The sequence below is a fragment of the Rhinolophus ferrumequinum genome, chromosome 13, assembly GCF_004115265.2.
Source record: "Rhinolophus ferrumequinum isolate MPI-CBG mRhiFer1 chromosome 13, mRhiFer1_v1.p, whole genome shotgun sequence".
Classification (NCBI taxonomy): Eukaryota; Metazoa; Chordata; class Mammalia; order Chiroptera; family Rhinolophidae; genus Rhinolophus; species Rhinolophus ferrumequinum.
The window spans coordinates 51,119,068-51,144,424 of NC_046296.1; the positions used below are offsets into that span (position 1 = coordinate 51,119,068).

The window sequence follows — 25,357 nt, forward strand, 5'->3', positions numbered from 1 at the left end:
TTCTAAATACAATACTGTGGGTTTAAACAGCATGTTTTAATTTAAACAAAATAATATACAGTCAATTTAGCTTAAGAGATGAAAAGAAACACTCCTACGAAAATTACTTATCAAATATTCTACTCTTTTAAAAGGTGTTTTTAAAAGCAACACAGGACCAAAAACATCCAACTATTACTTTATTTATATTACTATGCTTAAGTTACATGGAAAAGACAACCAAGCAGTTCTGCCCCATTTCAGGACGTTTCCAATCAACACCAATTATGTGGTGACAGATAACTAGGAATGGTGACATCTCTGGGTCAGGGCTGACAAGGAAGAATGAGCTCTGGTGCTACGGTTCATCTCCAACAAGAATATGGCACAATGGCCAGCACAAGCCATACTGACACTGAACCTTTAGCTCTGGTCACAAATTCGGATCTCTTCTCTGAGGCCAGCAAATCAAGTGAAATAACTGGGTTTAAAAAAAAAAAAGTTTTAAAATGAAGCCCAAATAAGTTTAAAAACCATGCTCTTGACACATTTTCCCTTCAAAATGTACATAAAACACACTTTTTCACTCTAATAGCCCAGATTTTTTTCCTCACATAGCCACCATGTAGCTGCAGATAGACTATTCTGCCTCACAATGTAAACATAGGGAAAAAAAATTAACGGCATCTGCATAATATTCTCTCTACACACTGCTGTTGGATGGAAAATAGAAAATTTTAAAAAAGAAAGAAAGAAAGGTTCCATCTTAGATGCTCACAACCTCTTGTTCCGCAGTTCATGAATCCGACTCTGATGCTAAGGTGACAGTGTATGTAAGTAGATTTTTGTTTTCAGTGAAGGAGACCTGGGAAAAGATGGAGTTATCTCTTATTCTTCAAGAGTTATCAGATGGTACATGCTCCTCAAAGCCCTCACTCTCCCGGACCAGAGCGCGTTCCAGGATCACACGGCCTTCCTTGTAACGCTGGCTGTCTTCAGTGGCAAACTCATAGATCCATCCCAGTTTGCTATTGCAGTTTTTGCAGCTCACGTCTCGAACCATGTGGCGGCCAGTGAGCATGACCCGGTCTTGAACTTCACTGTACTGCAGGTTAACTACCTAAGAAACATGTGAAAACAAAATTGCAAAAGCATGTCAATTGTTTGCCACAAAGTACACAATATTTGGTTGATGCAATAACAGCAACTTCAGAAAAGCAAATAGCAGTTGTTACTTTAGTCAATACCCTTCCCCAGAGCTATTTTTTAAAAGCTGCTGGGACAGATAAACCTCTGGAATCACAACTGGACATCTAATGCGATCACAATCGCGCATTATTGTATTACTCCAAGCCACACTCTACATTATCAGTTCCTTGTCTGCACTACAGTGAAGAGTTCTTGACTTGGAATCATGAAATGTAGGTTTGTGTCCCACTGCTATTATCTACCATTCAATGATGAGTACAAACAAGGCAACCAATGTAAAAGAACCTAACACACAACAGGTATCACATTCAAGTTTGCCAAATTTGTTCCTGAAAAATACATTTTATATATATGACTGGGCTAGACTAAGCCTATGATAGATGATACATTGCAATATACGGTTTTCAAGTGGGTTCAAAGACTCAGTGAAGAATTTCCAATGGTTCTGAACACCAAACAATCCTCCATACTTTACTCTTCCGTAAAGGGCCAGATAGTTAATATTTTTGGCTTTGAGGATTACATGGTCTTTGTTGTCAGTATTTAGCCTGCTGTTGTAGCACAAAAGCAGCCCCAAGTAATACATAAATGAATGAGCATGGCTCTGCTTCATTAAATTTACAAAAGCCAGGCAGCTGGTCTACCATCCTACCATAGTATGCCAACCCCTGCTACATACCTAAATAAAGAGCAAGGGGGTATACACTATCAATTCTTTGACAGAAAACTTGTTTTGAAATGGAACAGAGGGGTGTCCACTGGGGAAGTCTAGTTGACCTTCTAAGAGCCAATACCCTTGCACTAGTTCTGTTCCTTAGCCTGAAATATTTGGAAATTCAACTTTGCTACTACCCAAACTCCAGAAGGCAGAAATCACATCAATTTCAAAGCAAGGCAGAAATTAGACAAGCAGGCAGATTAGACATTTATTTGTAAATCAGGAAATGCTTTTCCTATTGGCAAACCAATGTAATAAACTAAATCATAAATCAGAAAGATGATTGGTGAGCATAAACTAGAGCCAAGGGAAGTTGGTTAGATGATTCTTATTCACTTGCATTGTTAAGCTATAAGAGCTTAATACAGCTATCTCCCTATAAAGATAAATCAGTGACATGGGTACGGAGGTGTCTCAGCCCCTTCTTTCATAGTCTGTGAAGTCATCAAATTCTTACAATGAATGTTTTCTGAATGGAGACCACCATTATTATAAGTCTTTATACTTCCAAGATTAACAATCACATTCTAGTAATGTCTTCCTGAGGTCCGATCAAAGACAAGCCAGTGGGCAATTATTTCTATAGATTGCAGCTCTCATTCTGACTCTTCCTGGTCTCCAAGCTCTCAGGGATATTCCGGCACTGCTGTCAAAAATATCCACCACTGAACCCACTTAAGAAATGAATCTGGTTTTCCCACCAACCTTGTTAAAAAGAAATGCTCTGCCAGTGGCGCCTGTGAACCGAGTAGAGATGAGTTCTGAGCGGTTGGTCAGAATCGTATCACAGTTTGCACAAGAAAACAGACGGGTACCACCAATATGATCAAGGAAAATTCTGCCCATTTTTATAGTTGAAGTTCTAAAAACCTAGAAGCAAATGGAAAGAAATGCATTATGAGTAAAACATTTGGTTAGTTATCTACTTAGTGGGGGTCATAGAGAACCATTTACTCAACATGTGAAATAGCTGACTCTGAACAAAAGGATCCAACGTTCACACACTGAACAATAAGGCACACGCAAGCTAAGAACATTTTAGAAGCAGTGAGCCAAGGAAATAAACAAGCTTAGGCAGAAAAGGAATGGTATCACTTATTTTTTGGTTGGTATGGAAAAAATAGGAAGGAAGTAGAATATCAGAAACTGAACGATGAAAAGCACAAAGAAGTGAGAAAATAGGTTTAGCTTCAGTGTTAAGTATGCATGCTGAGTATGTGTAATTTGAGCAAAGACTTGTGGGGCATGAGTGAGATGATCAGGTAGGATTAGAAAAGGGGGCAGTGAGAAAACGAGAGGGTACTCTGGTTTGAGAGCATGGGGCGAGTGGGTTTCTGGTCACCAGGTACACGTACCACCACACGGGTGATGGCACGAACATCAGTAAGGTGGAGTCTGCGGAGCACTGTACTAGGAGCTGTACTTATTTCAAAATCATCGTTAACTCTGTGAGGTTATAACCCCCACTTCATAGTTATTAACTGGTCAAAGTTTACACAGTTTTCAAGGACAGAAAGTCATAAACGGAATACGGTTCACCCAATTCAAAGTCAAACTTCTTCCATTACCCTACACTGTCTTCTCTAAGAAGGTGGCACACAAGATGGTCCACGCTTGGCATAAGGCTAAGAAAACAAGAACACAGAAGGAGGAAAAGCTGAACCATTATTACGTATTTAATAAATTGTACTAATGCAGTAAGTCACAGAAGTGCTGAAATATTGAAGGGAAAGCTGTGAATCCAACTTCTGAAACAAGGCTAATTAAACTCAACTATTTCAAAAGTGAGAAGAGTTAATATATGTAACTCTTTAAGTTCACAGCAATTAATCCCCTCAAACAGTACTTTTAAAGATCTAGATATAGTCAAGAATACACTAAAGTTTTCATTTGAAAAAGAATTTATTCCTTTTCAGCTCCTGTGTCTTAAATATTTAACATTACATGTCTTTAAAATGGCATGCAGAGCTGATACAGCTGCCACTATGAAAAAGAAACCTATAATCTATGTTTGTAATAAGAATCCACTGTCATCTTAAATTTGGGGAAATTCCACTACAAATTAAAAAGAAAGTTCCATTCCTTTTACATCTGTGAACTTCCTCAGCTATTAGGCAGTCCTAATGCTATCAGAAATGTCATTATCATGAAGAGTATTATGACTCCCATTAAACCTTATGATATGGAAGTTTAATAAGCAATGAAAAACAAATGGTGACTATAATTACCATTTATAGCTACAGAAAGGAAAACTGGTGCACTAACAAGAACATCAATGAATAAACCCTGGGTAAAAACACAAGACTTAAGAAATAACATTTAGCTTTCTGATTACATTTCTGCAAAATGACAGCAATAGGTAAGACTTACTTAAGCCCCTTGTTTCAGCCTTTAAGATGACAGCATTACTTTTTCCAGATGCTTAAGAACACAATACTGTTACATAAAGGTCAGAGATTACAAATTTGCAGGCTGAATTCATTTGGTGGCATAGGGATATAGCGGTAAATGAAACAAATAACCCTTCCCTCACAACACACATTTGGACATGTTTTGTTTGGCCCACACCGTTTTTTATTTTTTATGTATTTTTTAACTTTTTATTATTTAAGTGTGTTTTTCCAGGACCCATCAGCTCCAAGTCAAGCAGTAGTTTCAATTCAGTTGTGGAGGGCGCAGCTCAGTGGCCCATGTGGGGATTGAACTGGCAACCCTGTTAATAGCACTGCACTCCAACCAAACTGGCCGCTCCCCCGTTTTTTATTCTTAACAAAAAAATTGAGAGATTACATTAAAGAGCCTGTATTTTGGGCCTTTTTTTAAACAATGGGGAGACCTGGCGACATGGGGCATGTATTCTCATATGGCAACAACTGACTAGAGTTGAGTGGTAGCTGAAACTTTCCCCAAAAGGTTTGCTCAGTCTCCACTCTGCAGTTTATGACTCTTGATGTAAATAAATAAAGCATTCAGAGACTCTATGAGCAACTGATTTGATCATATTTCTTAATATTCGTTCTTTATAGAAAGAAATCAACAGCCAAGTTTTACAGTCTTGCCTCTTTAAGACACAATCCTCATATTCTGTATTTCTCTGAAAACTAGTATTTGTGCAGTGGTTTAGTCTCAGCTTGGGCTTCTGAGACTCATTACTTCAAAGCCAATTTTCCTTCTAACTTTTAAAATACAATGTTCACATAGTAATTTATTTCAACCACAATGCAGGAGTAACTACATGTTTTGAACTGACCACTGCAGATACAATGCTACTGTGGAAAATGTACTCCACTCAAAATGAACTCTCCCTATGCCTTCTGCCTGCAACTTTCTAGCGACGACCACTTGCTGCTAGATAAGGTAAACTCTTTATTCCCAAATGGGGTACCTAGATTTATCATGCTTTCTCTTCCCTCCTTCAAATTCAGTCTATTTTTCACTCTTTTATCCAAGTATTTTTATTGGATTCAATTACACGATTCATTCAAGACCAAAAATGTAAGCGCAGAATCACCATTCCTAGTAGCTGTGGTTGCCATTTGCAGAGTACTATATATATGTATATAAAATGTAGTTTTAGCTTTATTTATTAGAACTGAAAAATATAGTTTTTATATGGAAACTCTTATTTGCCAAAAGAGATAAGCTAGAAATGCCATGGAATCTGGCAAAAGCCAGCAAGACGCCACTTGCTGTCAAAGTTCTTCAGGAAGTAGACACCACTGCAGCGTCATTAGGTTGCCAATGTTAAGCCTTTGCTTTGCAGGGTTGGAAACACAATCTACTACTGATTTGCATTATCCAAACTCTCAAGAGGATGGCATCCATCAGAATGCCACATTATTATTTAATGGGGCAGGTCATTAAAAAGCTGAGACATAATACCGGAATCAGGCTTCTCTGAAGCGGGATGACATATAATGAACTCTGCCTCAGGCCTATTATTTAGTGTCTACACTGTATGGAACACTACACTTGGTACTTTACATACCACATTTTATCTTGACAATTTCTAAAGTAGGTATTTATTACCCCACTTTTGTAGAGGAATAAAGATTGTATGACTTTCTGAAACTGGCCAAGCTGGGATCTGAACTACATCCTGTTCCAGGTGTTTCCACTCCATTCACCCACTAGGGACCAGAGGACTGCCCGATTCAGTCTTTCTCCCTCAGATTTACCATGTACCCCTCCTGTCTCCACGCCGATCTTCCTATATGCTCTATCTTAGCTGGTGGCAATTCCAATCACACACTCTCCTAAACTAGAATTTCTTAAAAGAAATTGCAAATTTGGCGATACCTCCCGCCACCCCATCAACATCTTAATTCAAATTCACACTTCTTGATAAACCTTTTGTGGTCCGGGAGCACGTACAGTATTATTAAATGCAACATACAATCACAGATGCCACTACATTTGTGCTGAATTAAATAGTGCTACAAAAATAAGGTCGAAGGCATGTGCTTAAGCCATCCCTTTGTAAGAGCTCATAGATACCACAAACTTTGAAACATTTTTCCTGACAGGCTAGAATATAGCTGATTCTTTAAAAAAAAAAAAAAAAAAAAAAAAAAGATTTTTAAAGGAGTAACTTACATACCATACAGTTTAGCCATTCTACGTGCACAACTGAATGATTTTAAGTAAATTTACAAAGTTGTGCCACCATAATCACAAACCAACTTTCGGATATTTCCATCTCCTTCCCCAAATTTCCAGAAACCCCTTATGCAGTCAATCCCTCCTCCCACCCCCAGCCACAGGCAACCTACTTCCTGATAGTTTTACATCTGAAATATTTCCTAGCTATGCTAACCACCTTGCTTGGACAATCTAAGTCCCAAATCTGTTCAGCCACAGTTTTTCTAAAACATCTTAAGAGTGAGCTGCTTACACATATGACTACTGTTCTCTGTTTTGATTCTGAGGGCACCTTACTGTGTCCGTACGTAGTAATGTGCATGTTTTGGTAACAGTCAGTGTGGAAGTTCAAATTTATAACCAAAATTAAGGCCAAACTTATCACAGTTAAAGCTTTAAGATGTTTTCTTCCTTTTCAACTTTCAAGCAAAGTCATTTCATGATCTTAATTTTTATAAGTACCATTCTCAAATTTTATAAATAAAGCCTCTTTGGTACTAGGTTTTCTTAGTTCTAGGTTATTAAAATCCTCAAAAGGTTGAAATAAGAGAAGTACCAAACTTGGTTGTTTAACTGGCAGCCTATTATTAGTTTATTTGAAATTACTGGAAACAGTGAAGGGCCTGCCAGGTTGAAAACATAAGTGAAATTCATACACGATATACAGATCATATTTTAGTAATTGTTTCCAATTTCCTCCCCCCTTCAACAAATAGCACATTTAGCAACCTAACATTTCCAACTTCTATTTTAATAGGAGATTCTGGTCAAGCAATCACATTTTCAGGACCTCTAGTTTGTGTAAATTTTTAAAAAAATTCTGTAATAATCTATTAAAAAAAAAAAAACCCAGATTTTTCTGTTTCAGAAATCCATGAAAACAAAGTATGTATTCTTTTTAAATTTAGACATTATGGACTATATACTATATAATTCCTGGTTTGAGTGGTGCCTGGTCAATAAAATAATTTTCTAAAAAAGACTTTCTAAAAATTTGAGATTTACTTTTTTTAGAGCAGTTTTAGGTTTATGGCCAAATATTCGGTAGAGCTGTCCCCTATGTCCCCCGCCCCCACACATGCACAGCCTCCTTAATTATCAACATGCCCCCACCAGAGTGCTCCATCTGTTACAATTAATGAACCTATGCCAACACATCACCATCACCCGAAGTCCACAGTTCCCATGAGTTCACTGTTTACATTCTATGGGTTTGGTCACATGGACGCATATAATGACACATATCTACCGTTACGGTATCACAGAGTATTTTTTTTTTTTAAAGATTTTTATTATTGGGGAAGGGGAACAGGACTTTATTGGGGAACAGTGTGTACTTCCAGGACTTTTTTTCCAATTTTTTCCAAGTCAAGTTGTTGTCCTTTCAATCTTAGTTGTGGAGGGCACAGTTCAGATCCAGGTCCAGTTGCAGGGGGCGCAGCCCACCATCCCTTGCGGGAGTTGAACCGGCAACCTTGTGGTTGAGAGGATGCACTCCAACCAACTGAGCCATCCGCGAGCTCAGCGGCAGCTCAGCTCAAGGTGCCGTGTTCAATCTTAGTTGCAGGGGGTGGAGCCCACCATCCCTTGCGGGATTCGAGGAATTGAACTGGCAACCTTGTGGTTGAGAGCCCACCGGCCCATGTGGGAATCGAACCGGCAGCCTTTGGAGTTAGGAACATTGAGCTCTAACCGCCTGAGCCACCGGGGCCGGCCCCTCACAGAGTATTTTCACTGCCTTAAAACTCCCGTGCTCTGCCTATTCATCCTTCTCCCCATCAACCCGATCTTTTTACCGTCTCCATAGTTTTTTGCCTTTTCCAGAATGTAGTTGGAATCATACAGACATAGAGTATGTAGCTTTTTCAGATTGGCTTCTTTCACTTATACATTTTAGGTTCCTCCATGCCTTTTTAATGGCTTGATAGCTCATTTCTTTTTAGTGTTGAATAATATTCAGTTGTCTGGATGTACCAGTTTATCCATTCACCTACTGAAGGACACGGGTGGTTCCAAGTTTTGGCAAGTAAAAATAAAGCTGCAATTATGATTCAATTATAAATAAAACATCCACGTGTAGATTTTTGTGTGGACATAAGTCTTCAGCTCCTTTGGGTAAACACCAAGGAGTGCAACTGCTGATCATATGGTGTATTACCTTTTGTAAGAAACCACCACACTCTACCAGTAATCAGTGAGAATTCCTGTCGCTCTACATTCTTGTCAGCATTTGGTGTTGTCAGTGTTCTGGATTTCAGCCATTCTAATAGGTGTGCAGTGGTATCTCATTGTTTTAATTCGCATTTCCCTGATGACATACTTGTATGACGTGGAGCACCTTTGTATACACTGTTTTCCATATTGTGTATCTTCTCTGGTGAGGTCTCTGTCAAGCTCTTTGGCCCATTTTTTAATTGGGTTGTTTTCTTATTGTTGAGTTTTAGGTTTTTGCGTGTTTTGAATAACAGTCCTTTACTAGATGTGTCTTTTGCAAGTATTTTCTCCCAGTCTGTAGCTTGCCTTCTCATTCTCTTGATGTCTTTTGCAGAGAAATTTTTAATTTTAATGAAGTCTAGCTTATCAATTATTTCTTTCACGGATCATGCTGTGGGTGTTGTATTTAAAAAGTCATTGCCATATCCATCTAGATTTTCTCTTCTAGGAGTTTTATAGTTTTGCATTTTAATGTCTGTGACCCATTTTAAGTTAATTTTTGTGAATGGGGTATAAGATCTGTTTCCAGATTCAATTTTTGGCATGTGGATGTACAGTTCTCCCAACACCACTTATTCAGAAGACTATCTTTGCTCCACTGTATTGTCTTTGCTACTCTGTCAAAGATCAGTTGACTATATTTACATGCGTCTATTTCTGGGCTCTCTACTCTGTTCCACTGATCTATGTATCTATTCTTTTGTGAATACCATACTATCTTGATCATTGTAGCTTTCAAGTTAAGTCTAGAAGTTGGGTAGTGTCAGTCTGCCAACTTTATTATTCTCCTTCAAATTGTGTTGGCTATTCTGGTTTCTATAACTTTAGAATCAGTTTGTTGATACTCACATGATAACATGGGATATTGATTGCGAGCTGCATTGAATCTATAGATCAAGTAGACACAGATCTTCCTAACAAATGACATCTTGACAAAATTGAGTCTTCCTATTCACGAACATGAAATCTCTCTCCACTTATTTAGTTCTTGATTTCATTCGTGTTTTGTATTTTTCCTCATATAGATCTTGTACACATTTTGTTAGATGTATTCCAAAGTATTTCATTTTTTATGATGCTAATATAAATGGTATTGTTTTTCACTGCAAATTCCACTTGTTCTTTGCTGGTATTGATATACATGCATTAAATATTAGGGTATCTTGTTCTTTAGTGTGGCTCATTGCTAAATATTTTTCTGAAAAGCAAGGGTCAGTAAACTAGGGCCTTTAGGCAAAATTCAGCTCACCACCTGTTTTCATACTACCCACAAGCTAAGAATGTTACACTTTTAAATTGTAGGGGGAAAAATTTTTTAAAGTATTTTATGACACATGTAAATTACATGAAATTCAATGTACAGTGTCCTAAGTAAAGTTTTATTGAGACACAGCCACACCTATTTATTTATACTTGGCTGCTCTCTCACTACAATGGCAGAGTTTGAGCAGTTGCAACTGAAGCCTTATGGCTTGCAAAGTTCACAATATTCACTATTTGGCCATTGACAGAAAGTGTATTGACCCCTACTTAAAAACTCATTTGGTCAGAAAAGAACTTTTCATTCAGAAAGAAAGTCTCAGGAAAAAAAAGTAAACTTGGTTGGCATTCAGGTTCAAGGATCAAGAGAAGTATTTGAGAAGGTGAATTTAATCCTGCTCCCCTTTTCTTCATGGATTTTCTAGCTAAAATCTTTAACTTTCTGTAATCAGTCCAGCATGTTGAAGATCAACAATGAAAAGATTGCAAAAATAGATAATCGATACCCAGCTTCAGCTTCCTTCTCTCCTCACTCCCAGAATTTAAACAACGCAGCCCAGGTACTTGAACTTGAGTAAGACTGCCCATGTCCAAATCTCAGCTCTGTCCTAAACTTTGGGTAAGGTATCCTCCCCTTCCTCATAAGTATCCATCTCTGAGTTGTGAGAATTAATTGGAGATAACACATTCTTAGAACAGTGCCTGGCACACAGTAAGTGCTAAATAAAGGTAAATCTAGTGAAATGGATTACCTTCTTCAACATTCCTCACTCCAACTTCCCTCTCCTATTACAGATGAAGAAAGCAAGGCTGAGAAAGGGTAAGAAACAAATAACAATTAACTGGCTTCACCTCATGTTAATTACTGCAAAACTACGTGACCAGGTGACAGAAATTACAAGAGAAAAGTTAGAAGCTTCTGAAGCATCTCTCAAATTCTTAGTGTCACAGTTCTAGGTCTTAAAATAGGTACTTGCCCTCCCTGTAATTAATAATCCAGTTCCATTCAACCCTAGCAAGTAGAATTCCCTGAAGGAGGTAACAACACATTTACCAGCCTTAAAAATACAGGAGAGGAGAGCAGTAGGTATTGATTTGCATCTCTAAGGACCCTCAGTTGGGAAAACACCCAGTTCTCAGACAGATCTTTCCTTTGTAATAATTACCTCAGAGCATTTCCACAGCCCACAAAAAACACACACCACCAGAACTGAGAGTTTTTCCAAAGCACCAGAAGATGGTGATGGGCAAATGCAAGGTACAAAACCTCCCCTGCAGGGAACTGAGTGTGCAGGAGCCAAGTACAGAAAGGTTTAAAAGAACCTGCCACTCAGGGAAGGCTGTGTTTTGCAATGGTTTCACGAAAAGGGAAACATGTGTTGTTGCTAGCATGCTTGTGTATCTCGTTTTCAGTCTCTTCTCTCTCCAAAACAGAGAAAAGAAAACCCAAAGAACTCTTAGCAGCATTGGGTTGATTACTATAATGAACATTTAGTGCTACTGCAAATCGTATCAACTATTTTCATACTGAGTTTTGTGACTAAATTCTATTGAAAATCTACAAAGGAAAATAAATTGAGTTGGACCCATAAAACCAATTTTCCAATTTTTGTACAAAATATTCACCAAGCCAAGGTTTCAGTGACCTAAGAAAACTGTGTTTTATTCTTACTAATTCTTTTGCAGTACCGACGAGTTTTCCTTTGCTATAGCAAATGACGTTTTGGTTGTGGTATCAGGTCGTCATTCGACAGTAACTTTTATATTTTTGTTCTGGACCCTCAAATAATGTCTTTGTTGTTGGTAAATGTTTTCCGAATTTACTGTATTTCTGTAATACTTTGTTTAGTCATTTCTGGAAAATAAGACTAGTCATGTAACTCAGTGAGTCAGCTCAACAATCTGAGTTGGTCATCTTCCCAAAACGTCCTTTGGCAAAACAAATTCAAGATCTCCTGTTTTTAAAGATGCAATACCATGAGTCAAAAAAGCCTCTAACTGAATAGACTGGAGTATACTTTAACTGGTTTCCTGATTCAGATGTCAAGTAGCAAGTTCCTGTCATAGCTACTAAGGTCAGTTCCTACATTACCCAGACATTACTACACAGGACTACCAGAGAAGCTGATATTGATTTACATATTCATTTAGGCACTTCAAAACCTAAAATGATATCCTGGGCACAAATAAATTTAGGACTCAAGTTTTTACTGTCTCATGAATATTAGTTAAGGACTGGCTTCATGTCTCATGGACTGGTTTTTGGGAGGGTAGTAGCTAATTTAATTTCTTCTCTTTAGACTTAATTTTGGCTTTATTTCCTTTCCCTTTTTATTGTGTCTAAACATTTCTCTCTCTTCTACCACTTAAGGAGAACAAAATAAAAGGCAAGTAAGTCTAGGAAAAAGCCCTCAATGATCCAACCAGATACTATTTTAGAAAAACCCACATGGATTTCTTATCTTTTTAGAAAAGTTGTTAAAATCCAATTTATTTAATTCCCCTGCCGAGTTAAATAACTTACTTGAGGACATTTCATCATCTCCCTCTCTTACAGGTAAGATGGTTCCTAGAAATAATCTTAAAAAAAAAAAAAAGTCACCCAGTAGGCCTGTACTGGGCACTGACAGAGCTGGGTGAGAACACCCTCTAAAAAGGTAGTAATTGGTCCTTTCCAAGGAACTACATTCTACTTGGTCTTCCAGTACATACCCAGAAAGATAATGGGACATGTGGAAAATATCCCATTGTGTGCCAAATTGCACAAGAGCCACCATCTCAGTATTTGTAAATGCTCCAGGCCTGTTTTTCCTCCTAGGCCTCTGTCTGCTTAATAGCAACCCAAAGTCTCTTCCATTTCTACTCTAATCAACACCAATCTACTTAAGAATGCTTCCAACTTCACCTTCCTTCATTTCTCACTGTCCCATTTTTGAATGCTTATAACACTCATTTCGTAACTTACCAATATTTAACTTTGTCCTGTTACTCGAATTCATGTCTTTGACTTTCTACTAAGCTGTAAAAGCTTTAAGAGAAAAGATTCAAAATTTTGCAATTTCCTTCTTACCTAAAGAGTACAAGTATGCGATAAATTTTTAGGAAAAGAATCCACCCAGACACTTCACATCTGGCACAAATATGTACCCTGGAAACACTTCATGTATTTTGGTTCCTCTGTGTTGAAGCGCAGCTACAACACTGTGCAAGTTAGCCAACATCCTATTACCGCCAGTTACTTCACTAGCAAGTCTAATTTTCCAAAAACACAAGGTTAGCCTGAGGTTACTTTAGGTTTTCCATCTGTCAAGGAGACCTGGAATAAAAATCCTCAGATTACCAACAGAGCTCTGTAAACAGAAAAAGTTTAAAAATAAATGAGCTGTACGCCTTCCCAGACTCTCACCTGAAGGGAAGATTAATAGTGGTGTCAGGATTAAACAGATCTTTGTAGTAGTTCAGTTTTCCGACTCCTGCTGTTCCTAATACTCACTGTAATGTCCCATCTATCTACACAGGCCCGTAACACTCCTTGTCCTACGGTATTTATCTACACAGGCGTGTACATCCGAGTGCAGAATCTAGGGGTTGCAAGAGCACGCCTACCCTCCCACCTGCGAAGAGGAAGGACGCGGCTCGCCGCCTGGCAGACAGCCGGCCGCGCGACCCTGGCGCCGAGTCAGTTCTGCCCGCAGCCGCCAAGGCCCCGCGAGCCGGGCCCTGCGCAGCCCGCGGCCGCGGCTGGCCCCAGCTGATTGCGGGCACGTGACTGCGCGGGCCAATAGGGAGGGGCCGGGGCGCGGCCCCGCCGAGCCTCCTTCGGCACAACAAACATGGGCGGAAACAGCTGAGCGGGTGGCGGCGCGGGGTCCCGGCCCGCCTGCTTCGGCCCGAGGCCCGGGACGATCCAAGGCCATCCAACAGCGGCACCATGCCCAGTGCCAGGCCCGCGGGGGTCGCCTCCCTCGGTTCAGGGGTCAGCTGGGGAGGAGGGCGAGAGAGGCGGACGTTCAACCCGCTGGTTAGAAAACAAAAGCCAAGGAAGCTCCCCGCCCGAAGCCAGTGCCAGTCAGCCCGGGACGTGGCCCTTTTTAAGGACCGGTCCCGCCAGGGCGTAATCACCGCCCCCAACTCGGAGTTCGCACTTCACTTCGGGGACAGTGGGACGGCGAAGCGGCGGGGACGGAAGGCCTCCCAGGCGACCGCGGCGGCGCAGAGCCCAGGGCGCGCCCCCGACACTGCGGCGGGGACGCGGCCCGTGGGGGCGGGGCAGCCGAGGCGGGGGGGAGTCACCGGCCAAACCGCCCGCAGAGGGGGCGCCCGAGGCCTCCGAGGCGGCGCCCGGGGTACTGGCCAAAACCGGAGGCTGCGACCGGAGGCCGACGTGAGGGGTCGCGGTTGTGGCGGTCGCGCCGGTCGTCCAGGCTGCGCAGCGGGGGCGGGCAGACGGCAGCTGCCGCGCCTGGGCCTCACAAAGAGGAAACAGCTCTGCGCGTCGGCCTGCAGCCCCCGTCGCCGGGGCCCGCCCAAAGGGGCCGGGGTCGGCCGCGCTAAGACCCCGAAGGGAGCACGACAAGGAAGGGGCATTTCCTGTCTGGGCCCCCGGACCGATTCCCGAGTGCTTCGAGGCTGCCGACCTGGAGGCCCCCCCAGCCCCCAGCGGGCTCCGAGTCCAGCTCCCGCCCGTCTTACTCACCCCTAGCGGCTGTGAGGTCCGTGGCAGCCTGCGGTTCTCCGATCCTCAGCTGGGATGAAGCCCCTCGGCTACCGGAGTCTCCAGGTTTAGTCAGGCCCCGGCCTTGGCCCCGCCTCTCCCTGAATGGGCCTCAACGTCAATAACCCAGCGTAGCCCCGCCCCTCGAACAGTCGGCTCTCCCGATTGGTCCAGAATGTCCTTCATTTCTAAGCCCCGCCCCTCTCTCAGACACCCTGCCCCTTCCGCTGGGCTCCGCCCCTTCTCTGGTTCACCCTCCCCCCCACTCTGGCTACCCTTTGCGTCGCGACCCACCCCTTCCAGAAGCTGCAGACCCGGGGCAGGCTCCCTGCAGTTCGTCCCGCCCCTGACCCAACACCACGGACTGTTACAGCCAATCAAAGAGGAAAACTCTACCCCTTCTCCAAAGGTGGCCAATGTGAAGAGACTTAGGATCCACCCCCTTCCCAGCTGAGAGCACACAACACAGCATCCACGTGAGTCAGCTTCTTAAAGAAGACGGCTCAGCGTTTCTAATTGTGGCAGCTGTGAGATACCACGCGTCATCATCATTACCAGGTGCTGGCTAAGGCCTCGCTTCCTGAGACCCAGTGATGACAAATGAAAACAACAGGCTGTTTTCTAGGCAAAGCAGCTGCCTAGATAGTTAACATGCACCGTGTACTTAATTTCTGTGAGCTTGCTTACTCTTGCCATTCCTTACTATAAAGGGCTACCTTTTATTTACAAACCCGAAAACCCTTTGAATCTGAGCATATAGGAACTCTTGAAGAACATCTATGGAAAGAAAGGATTTTTCAAGTTTGATCGACTTTATTTACAACTCCCTGAGTTTTCTCTTTGTAGTGGAAGTGATTATCAAAAAGATGGGAAAATTCGGTCTTATACATAGAAATTTTCTTCCTTAGAGTCTGAAATTTGTTAAAAAAGGTAGCTGTTCCTTTAAACCTCATTAATGCTTAAGATGGAAGATTTTGCGTTTCCATTCCATTAGAATTTCCTAGGTAATTACATTAATGACTTTCAAGATAAAGCATAAATACTTGATGATGCCTATTTCTCGGGTAAAACATACAGACTAACATTTGAAATTAATCCGCAAGGTGTTTAAAGCCACCAGTAATGGGATAGAGGTTTTGAAGCAAATTCTAGCATTTGATTCCTCATCAAACCCAAATTCACCAGTATTTTTACTTAGTTCAGATAAAAACCTGAATATCAAAGGCAAAAGGACTAATTATCTTTTGATAAGTGAGTTTTCCAAGAGATAAGGAAGTTTTAAACATTTAAAAAATTTTTTCTCCTCGTTTTGTGTTTATGTAGCTTTAATTACAAAATTTACACATGCTCATTGTAGGAAGGTCGTTCAGCCTCATTTCAGAACAGAGACCCCTGTCCTCTGCTTACACCTTCATGTTTATCCTTCCATTCTTCCCAAAATGAATGTGCACGAAAGCATTTTGTACCTCTTATTCTTCAACTTGCTTTTTTTTCCGCTCAGTATGTTACGGCCATCCTTCCACATCAAATTTATATTTTATCTACAAATTTACCTTTGTTTCCGTAGTTTTCCATTGTATGACCTCACCATCTTTTATCAAACATTTTTTTTTCCCTGCTGGTAGACACGTAGATGCTGTTGATCTTTTGCTATGAAAAATACTGCTGTAATGAACACCAGTGTTCATCAATAAAATATTTGTCAAATATTTCTGTATATAATCATTTGAAAAGGCATACAATGCCTAAAGCCACGGGAATGAGTTTTTCTCAAAGAGAAAACAATGGGGAAATATTTATTTAACAAATACATATGAAGTGCTTTCTGTTCTAAGTGCTTTAAAATTATTAACTCAATTTCATAACAACTCTGTGAGGTAGGTACAATTATCCCCATTTTACAGATAAGTAAACTGAGGCATCTGTCCAAGGTCATGCAGTAGAGTTTTTGAACACGATATTTTTAAACTTGGAAGAAAATGATGAAAATCATATTTTAGAAAGATTAATCTACATGATGGATGTACAGAGTTAGAATCCAAACATGAGGTAAGAAGAGCAGATAGGAATGGCACTGAAGGAGCAGGTTTAACTTTGACAAGAATGGCTCACGAGACTGACTAATTGTTTATAAGTAGACAAAGAAGAGAGAATTTTTCAAGATAAACCAGAGATTTTTATCCTAGATGACTGGTAGGGCGATGACTTCCCATTGCTAGATATAGGGTGGTTGGGAAGGTTGATTTAGGGTGAAACTTGAGGGTCTGAGCTGATGGTGGCGTGCCCATTAGAAATAAAGAATATGCAGTGGAAGATAATATAACTAACATGGAAGAGAAATGAAAAAGAAATGGTAAGAGCTTTGAAAAATATCTTGTTGGGTTTTTGATTACAGTTGTATTATACCTACTCATTTAATTTGGAATAAAGTGGCACTTTACAATACTGCCACTTTCCCACCAAGGACAGTGTATATTTCTCCATGTATTCAAGTGTTATTTTAGGTCTCAGTAAAAATTTCATGGTATAGCTGCCTTCCTTTATGTTGTTCATATATCTTCTTAGGGTTATATTTAGGTAATGTATATTTTCTGGGCTGAATTGTATCCCCTCACCCAAATTAATATATTGAAATCCTAACCGCCAGTACCTCAGAATGTGACTGTATTTTGAGATAGGTCCTTTAAAGAGGTGAATCAGTTAAAATGAGGTTGTTAGAGAGGGCTCCAAGACAATCTGACTGGTGTCCTTATAAAAAGAAGAGAGAAGGACACATGAAGGGACACTAAGGATGTGTGTGCACATAGAAAAGACCAGGTGAGGACACAGGAGATGCCTGCAAGCCAAGGTGTGAGGCCTCAGTAGAAACCAGACCTGCTGGCACCTTGATCTTGGACTTCCATCCTCCAGAACTGTGAAAAAAACATTGTTGTTTAAGCCGCCCAGTCTGTGGTGTCAATTTGCTGTGTCAGCCCCTGCATATTAACACTGGGAATTATTGTGAATGGGAACTTCTATTATATATATTATAACTCTAGTTGATTGTTTGTCATTTTGTAAGAAAGATAATAATTTTGTAGTTTATTTTCCTGAATTCACTGGATAAAAACACTGTCTGAAAAATGATAACTTTGCACAAGAATGAATATGTTTAATAATATTGAACTGTACCCTCAAAAATGGTTAAGGTGGAAAATATTTTGTTCTGTGTATTTTACCACAATTAAAAATAAACCAGGTTTTCTAACAAAAAAATAAGCAAAACAGGGAGGTAGGAGAGTCAGAGAAGGAAATGTGATGATGGAGGCAGATTGGAGTGATGCATGGCCACGAGCCAGGAATGCAGGCAGCCTTCAGAAGCTACAAAAGGCAAGGAAAGAGATTCTTCCTTAGAGCCTCCAGAGGGAACACATCCTTGCCAACACCTCAGTTTTAGCCTGGTTAAGACCCATTTTGGACTTGTAACCTCCAGAACTGTAAGGTAACAAATCTGTGTTTTTTTACCCCACCAAGTTTGTGGTAATTTGTTATAGCAGCAATAAGGAAATTAATACATCACCTCATTTTTCTAAATTCTTATTTTATATTGCATTTTCTTATTACTTGGTGCTATTTATAATTATTATAGTTTTAATTTTGTTACGACACATAACTCTATTCTTGCTAATGTATATTGTATCTGCAAGTCTGACTCCACAAATGTTAAAGTGGTCAGGGAACAGAACCTCAGCCCACAAGCCCCTAACCCTTGCACCAGGTGGCACCAATTAAGAGGATCTTATAATATCCTCCCCTAAATTTATTTTAAAACCCACAACAAAAGCTTTAGTAAAATTTCCACGAATTTTCCCAACAATAAGAACTTTTACATCTCATAATCTGAGTCCCGGGGGGAGGGATAGATAAATGTCCCAAGTTAGATGGGGTGAGTTGGAGAGCAGAATAAAAGGTGGTGAGGAACGTGGCACTGCCACTTCCAAAACATCTGACCATGGGTGAAAGCTTCAATTTAATTACTAAAGATAGTGATAATCTTAGAGTTATGGTGAGCATTAAATAATATATTAGGTTGGTGCAAAAGTAATTGCAGTTTTGGGAATTATTTAACCTTTTAAACCATAATTACTTTGGCACCAACCTAATAACTGATATCAAGTGTCCCTGATACCTATTCAGTGCTTAATAAAAGTTGCTATTGTGTTACTTCTTGTTATTATTTCCATGAGTCTATGAAGCTGAGTCCAAAGAGAGCAGGTTTTGCTGTTTCTCCTATACTGTCCCCACTACAGAATGTTAAGGTCACCTTACAGACGGTCAGGCAGATGCCTGATAACACTCCTGAGTAGTCCAACCCTGAATGCAGAGAGTACTTCAAATACTGCCAATCCCCTGACATGATTTATGTCATGGAGGTGAAAAATGAGCCATCCGGCTTCTTTCAAAATCTGTCTGCACACTAAAAGTCGATAACAAAGGTCTCCAGGTTCTAAGCTAGAATTCCATCAATGAGATAATACACTAGTCATTTCCACCATTACTAATGATAGTCATTTAGGAGGACACCCTTTGAACATAAAATAAACATTTAAAACACCACCAAGCACCAAGCAGATCTATATGAACTGATACATCATGATATCCAAAATACATTAAGTGGAAAATGCAAGCTGTAGGATTCTATGCATAGTCTGACCTAATTTGTGTAAAATAACAAGGTCATTATACGTATTCATACACATACAGACAGAAATCTGAAACTTTCATTTTCTACACTGTCCTAGTTTTCATAAACATATTTTAAAATGCATACGTTTAACTTGAGCAATAAGAAAACTGATACATTTTAGTGCCACAATCATTTTAAAGTTTAGTTTGCCCTCACCTTGTATTGAGAGCTGATGCAAAAAATGATCACGTGAAGAATTTGCATCTTCTGTAAAACTACTATTATAGTATCAGTCAACATGGTAAGGTGTAAGTAACGGAAATCCAGCTTGAAGCAGCTAAAGCATAAGAAGGAAATTATTGGCCCACAACACCAAAGAACAAGAAGAGCGATTTGATATGGCCTTAGGGAACTTAGAAGCAGCCAAGACCGGCTGATTTTGTTTCCATTTCTGTTTCTCTTTGCAAGCTGACTCTGCACTTCCTTGCCATGGCCTCAAGTAGCTCCATGCTTACATCATTATGGCTTCCTGACCAGAAAGGAAAGTCTTTCCCCTGTGATCTCCAGTTCGGAAAGTCCCAGAGAAGGATTCTGATTGCCCTGGATGGATCAGGGACCAGTCACCTGGGCCAGATATGTGGTCTCATGCTAGGCAGCCCCCAGACCTCCGCAGTCCCATAAGGTTGGAGTTGGGGAAATGGCTGGCTAAGTCAGTGTGGGCTACTATAATAAAGTCCCATAGACTAAGTGGATTATAAACAATAGAAATTTGTTTTTCACAGATCTGGAGGCTGGAAGTCCAAGACTTGGGTGCCAGCAGGGTCAGGTTCTAGTGAACCATATATAAATGTGTATGTGTATGTTTATATGTGTGTGTGTGTGTGTTTGTGGGTGTGTGTGGGTGTGTATCAATCTCTAAAAACAGATTCATTATAAACTATTGCTCATGACTATGGAGGCTGAGAAGTCCCACATTTATCATCTGCAAGCTGGACACCCAGAAAGGCACGTGGTGTAGTTCAAAGAGCTGAGAGCAAGAGGGATAGATGACAGTGTAGATTTCAGTCCAGGTCTGACGGCCTGAGAACTGGGAGTGCCGAGGACAGAAAAGGATTGATGCCTCAGCTCAAACAGTAAAGCAGAGAGAGGTTAATTTCAACCTTCCACTGCTTTTTTGTTCTATTCAGGCCCTCAGTGAATTGTATGATGCCGCCTGCCCACAATGGGGATGGCAATTCGCTTTACTAAGTCTACCAATTCAGTCTAATCTTTTCCAGAAACACCCTCACAGGCACACCCAGAAATAATGTTTAACCAGATATCTGGGCATCTCATGATCCAGTTAAGTTGGCACATAAAATTAACTGTCATGATACCTTTACATTCTTACTATAATTCTGAATTTTAACGGGTACTAGCTGGATAAGCTTTGATCTGAAAAAATTTCATCCTTTGTAGTTCATAGAAAGCCCTTTGTTTTGACAAAAGCTGTATCAGTAATTTGGGAGGTGGTTCATGGCTAGCATGTTGTGTTTTTTTTTCACCTCTGCAGGTGTGTTCTCTGGCTCCAAAATGGACCTCGGAGAGTGAGCAAACTGATCACTTCTGGGGGTCGGGGGAGGAGAGAGAGAGAGAATTTCAAAGATACAAAGATAACAACTACATATTAGATAGAAAGTGAGATCACTGCTTGTTTATCAAATATAAATCGCCTTCTTTTCCCCCAGTGCCACAGCCATGGTGTTCCTGGGAAATCTCACCTCACTTAACATGTACCAGGCAAAGAGGTTTAACTGTACCCACTGTAACAGCTCTGTTTTACCTAGTGTGGCTTCGCTCAGTGAGAATTCTGCAGCAAGATTCCGAGCAGGGCCGAGCTTTGTCTTTCATGGATGTGCCATCTGAATTTCAAGATGGACACACTGTGAATAATAACCAGTGCCTCTTGGTGATGGCGGTACAATACAGCGGCAACCTTTTTCTTCTTTTTAATTTTCTCAGAGCAGCACTATGTTGTTGTGTTTATTTCCTAGAAATCATTAAGAAAATCAGGGTTTTCTTTTTTTATCCAGTTTTTGAGTGACATGTAGAATATAAAGTAGTATTCTGTCTGACATGTGAACAAGTTGAAAAGGATTACAAATTCATAAGGCTTGAGAAAACTCAGGTAAAGGGGAAGGAAATGGTGAGAGACGGATGTTTATCATTTATGAAGACGTGAGGACTCTTTTGTGAACCAAAAACAGTATCAAGAAGTATTTCGTTAGCTCTGTTCTTCAGTAATGCTTTATATGCTCCCAAATAAATCACAACAATAATAACAGTAAGGATAGCTGGTACTTACCCAGGATTTACTATGGGCTATACAAGGAAGGGGTAAGCCTGGGCTATGGGCTGTATTCTCTGGCTACAGAAGGCTAGATTCCAGCAGAGAGAGAATTCTTATCCTGTCCTGTACCATTGTGTCTGGATCCAGCCAACTTTGCTGCTATTTAAACTCTTTCTTCAAGGCTGACAGGCATTATTGTGAATAGTACTAATAATATGACTACAGTTTACTGTGCATCACTATGTTTCCGTCAATTTACATGTTTTATTTTATTGAGTGCTCATAACCATTACGTGTGGTAGGAATTCTAATTCCTCATTTTGCAGATGAGCAAACTGAGGCTCAGAGAGATTAAATAATTTGCCCAAATCTACAAGCTACCGAGAAGCAGAGTCAGAATCAAACTCTTGTGCTTTTGCCACTGTACTGGGCCATCTGCCTCCCATTCAGTGGGGTCTCGCAGCTTAACAGAGTCATTATTATGTCCCATACTCACTCTCTGCTCTATACAAAATGAGACTGTCACACGCAATTTCTGTTTAAGTAAAGAATTTGGAAGAAAATATTTCAAAATAGCTACTTGGGTTGTCTCTAGATTGTTAGGGTGATAGGTAATTTTGTTTTCTTCTATACTTTTCTGCGTTTGCCAAAATTTTACAAGAACATATATCACAGTATTAAATAGAAAAAAAAACTGTTAAAAAGAGAAAATAAACAGACACAAAAGATTGTTCCAAAGTGAAGTCAGCTGTCAGTGGGCAAAGTGTGAAAAAAACACACAACACAACAGAGTCCAAGAATAGACATCATTTATATACTGTATCCACATTTGTAAAAATAATTCCATTTATGTATTAGATTATGTATTCTTAAATGCTGATTCTAAATCAATTTTTCCTAAGTTGAAGATTATTTTCAATAGGCTAGGAAAAGTACTTATATAAACAAGCATTGTAGTAATTCCCTGTGTAAAGTTATAATAACACATTTGTTTGCACTTTACACTTTAGAAAGCATTTCAATATACTCTATAGTTTGACTCTCCCAGCATCAATGTGTGAGGCATTGCTTTCTTTCTTTTTACAGGTACTGAACCAGCCTGAGAGTCAGAAATTTTCAGTACGTTGACTGTCAACAGCTAGGAAAAAAAAAAAAAAATCCATCTAGGACTTAAATTCATGTCTTGTGACTGCTCAACCTGGTCTTCTTTCTATTATCCCAGCTTTGAATCTACTTACTTAAAAATAATTTCCAGGTCTGTTTGAAGAGAATTTGTTTGTAAAGCATTTCTTTCATTAAGTCACTCTAAAGCTATTAAGTGCCCATGTGCCAGGCCTCCTCTCTTGGTAGGGATTCAGCAGTGAGCTAAATAGACAAGATCCTAATCTCTCGGAGTTTAGTGTCTGCGGGCCAGGGGTTGGGGGCCTAGGAGAGAGAACTAACCGAACAGGATCTGTCGAGTGGTAACTAAATACAACAAAGATGTCAAGCACGATGCTAGAGCAGAGAGACATAGTGGTGTGTGTTTGGATATGGGTTCGCTTCAGGGTCTTTGGGGGCTCTTTCTGAGGGGGTGGTATTTGCACTGTACCAGGAGGAGGAAGCCAGTAATGATTGCTGGGTTAGAGCATTCTAGTAAGAGGGAAACATAACAGCAAATATCCTGAGATGGAGGGAATGGACTTGGTTTGTTTGAGGAACCAAAGGAAGGTCTGTATGACTGGAGTGAGGTGGGTGGGGGGTGAGGGGGTGAGCAATGGCTCTTGTAGGCCCAGTGGTGGCTAAGAATTTGGCTCCTGACTTACTTTTGGCTTCCCACAGAGCAGGGAGGGGGCCCAGGCTTTTCTCAGAGGCTTTTGTGTGAGCCACTGCCAGTGCGGTCTGGTGGGTTCCAGCCTTGGCCTGGCGCTAACTCCATCCAGTCTTAGGTAAATAGCTCCCTCCATGCCCAGCCTCAGTTCCCGCGTCCATGAAGGACAGAGGTTATCACTGTCCTTCTCTTCTACAGAATTCATTTTTTAAGATCCCCTTCCTCACAAGATTATAAGCTCTGACAGGACAGGAATGAGGTCTCTGTTTTACATCTAATTTCTCCATACCCCCAACCCATCCATCTACCCACACTCAAAAGCATTGAGGCCATTTTTGTTAAATCATGACAAATCAACTGATACAGAAAACAGGGATTTAAGAAAAACACAGAGGCTAGAATAAACTGGATTTGTTGACCATGTGGGAGAGAAACAAACTTTCCTCTACCCTCAAGGTTCTTCTGGCTGGTCTAATAATCAAACAGACATGAGACACATTAGCAAGAGAAAACACCACATTTAATGCGTGTGTATGGGAACCCCACATACATGAGAGACTCAGAGACCCTACATGCACAAGAGGTTCAGAGATAGAAAAAGGGATTGAGGTATACAGGACGTTCTGAGATAGGGATGAAATAATGTACCTTGGGGGCTTCAACAGGTCATTGCAGGTTAAGAACAACAGATATTTAATAAGAAGTTTGCCCTGCCCTATGAATAGGTCGAAAGAAGATATCTCTGATAATCTTTAATGGGCAAGGCCCCTAATTCAAATTCTTCTAGGTAGTTAGAGGGAGGGGCAGAAGTTTCTCTTGAGCCTGCTGCTCAAGTTGCCTTTAGCTCAAAACAATCCACATACCACAGAGGCACATCTTGGGGTGGCTCACTCTGAACCCCCACATCCAAGTGTAAAAACTAGCAGTAAATTTAGCTATAAAAAGAAAAAGGAAAAAGCTCCAAACTCCTTAAAGGAAGGAAAAAATGGGACCCTTTGTCTTTCAAGGATTTTATGGTACTTAAAAAGGCAACATCTGTGGTGAACGAGAGCAGCTAAATTGAGGTCAGACTGCCTTTGTAACTTACAGTTTCCTGTAAGTTGGAGAAGAACCAAGCTGGGCCTGTAAGGATTCGCACATGAGATGGCCACATATTTATGCTGTATCCAGGTTGCTTGGATCTTCCTATCGCATTGAAAAGATTGCTTCTACCTGGACAGTTGGGTGAGTTTTATTGGGAAGTGCTTGAAAAAATGATTTTTCTCCTTGTGAATATGTTTCTGATTAGTTTGGTTCACTAAGAAGGAGGGAGGGGGAAGGGGAGGGGGAGGGGGAGGAGGAAAAGGAGGAGGGGGAGGAGGAAAAGGAGGAGGAGGAGGAGGAAAAAGAGGAGGAGGAGGATGAGCAGTAGGCACAGTGCAGCTGGCTTGCTGCTAGCTCCCAGCCAGCCCTCACCACCTGGGGCTGGTGGGCACAGCCCCATTCTCCAATCCTCTCCCTGGCTCAGGTGATTTGCTGGAAAGAAATGTGGTCTCTTGCCTGAGAGGCTATTTGAAAGTCGGGCCTCCTGCTCTGGAAGTCTTTTGGAAATGAGATTTACCTACCTGAAAACCCGTTTTTCATGCCTATGGCTCCATCGTAACTGCACTTTCACTGAAGAATTTAGTGAAAAAAGGGAGTAGATACTATTGGTTCAGCTTCCTGCTTGGGAATCAAAGGGAGAGCTTTCCAAATTCAAATCTGATCGATCATTCACTCCCAGCTCTCCTGGGGCTTCCGTCACTCTCAAAGAAAGTCCAACACCCTTATAAAGACCT

At 40.7% G+C, this 25,357-nt stretch overlaps 1 protein-coding gene across 2 annotated transcripts; it reads right to left on the reverse strand.

Moving 5' to 3' along the window:
- Positions 1 to 161: 161 nt before the first annotated feature.
- On the reverse strand, positions 162 to 14,873 carry YPEL5 (yippee like 5). 2 transcript variants are annotated; one of them, XM_033125247.1, is made up of 3 exons: positions 14,718 to 14,873; positions 2,612 to 2,776; positions 162 to 1,099 (listed from the first exon to the last, which is right to left on the reverse strand). In XM_033125247.1, exons 2-3 carry the CDS (start codon positions 2,750 to 2,752, stop codon positions 875 to 877), a joined length of 366 nt encoding a protein of 121 aa, XP_032981138.1. In that variant the 5' UTR covers positions 2,753 to 2,776; positions 14,718 to 14,873; the 3' UTR covers positions 162 to 874. The 2 variants fall into 2 exon arrangements, with proteins under 2 accessions (XP_032981138.1, XP_032981139.1); XM_033125248.1 differs by lacking the exon at positions 14,718 to 14,873 and adding an exon at positions 13,428 to 13,560.
- Positions 14,874 to 25,357: the final 10,484 nt, after the last annotated feature.

Bases quoted from the DNA above. Each gene is read 5' to 3' on its own strand.
- YPEL5 (XM_033125247.1), bottom strand. From the start codon at position 2,752: ATGGGCAGAATTTTCCTTGATCATATTGGTGGTACCCGTCTGTTTTCT. The intron at 1,100-2,611 runs GTTGGTGGGAAA...CATGTTTCTTAG, and splicing joins GAGCATTTCTTTTTAACAAG to GTAGTTAACCTGCAGTACAG.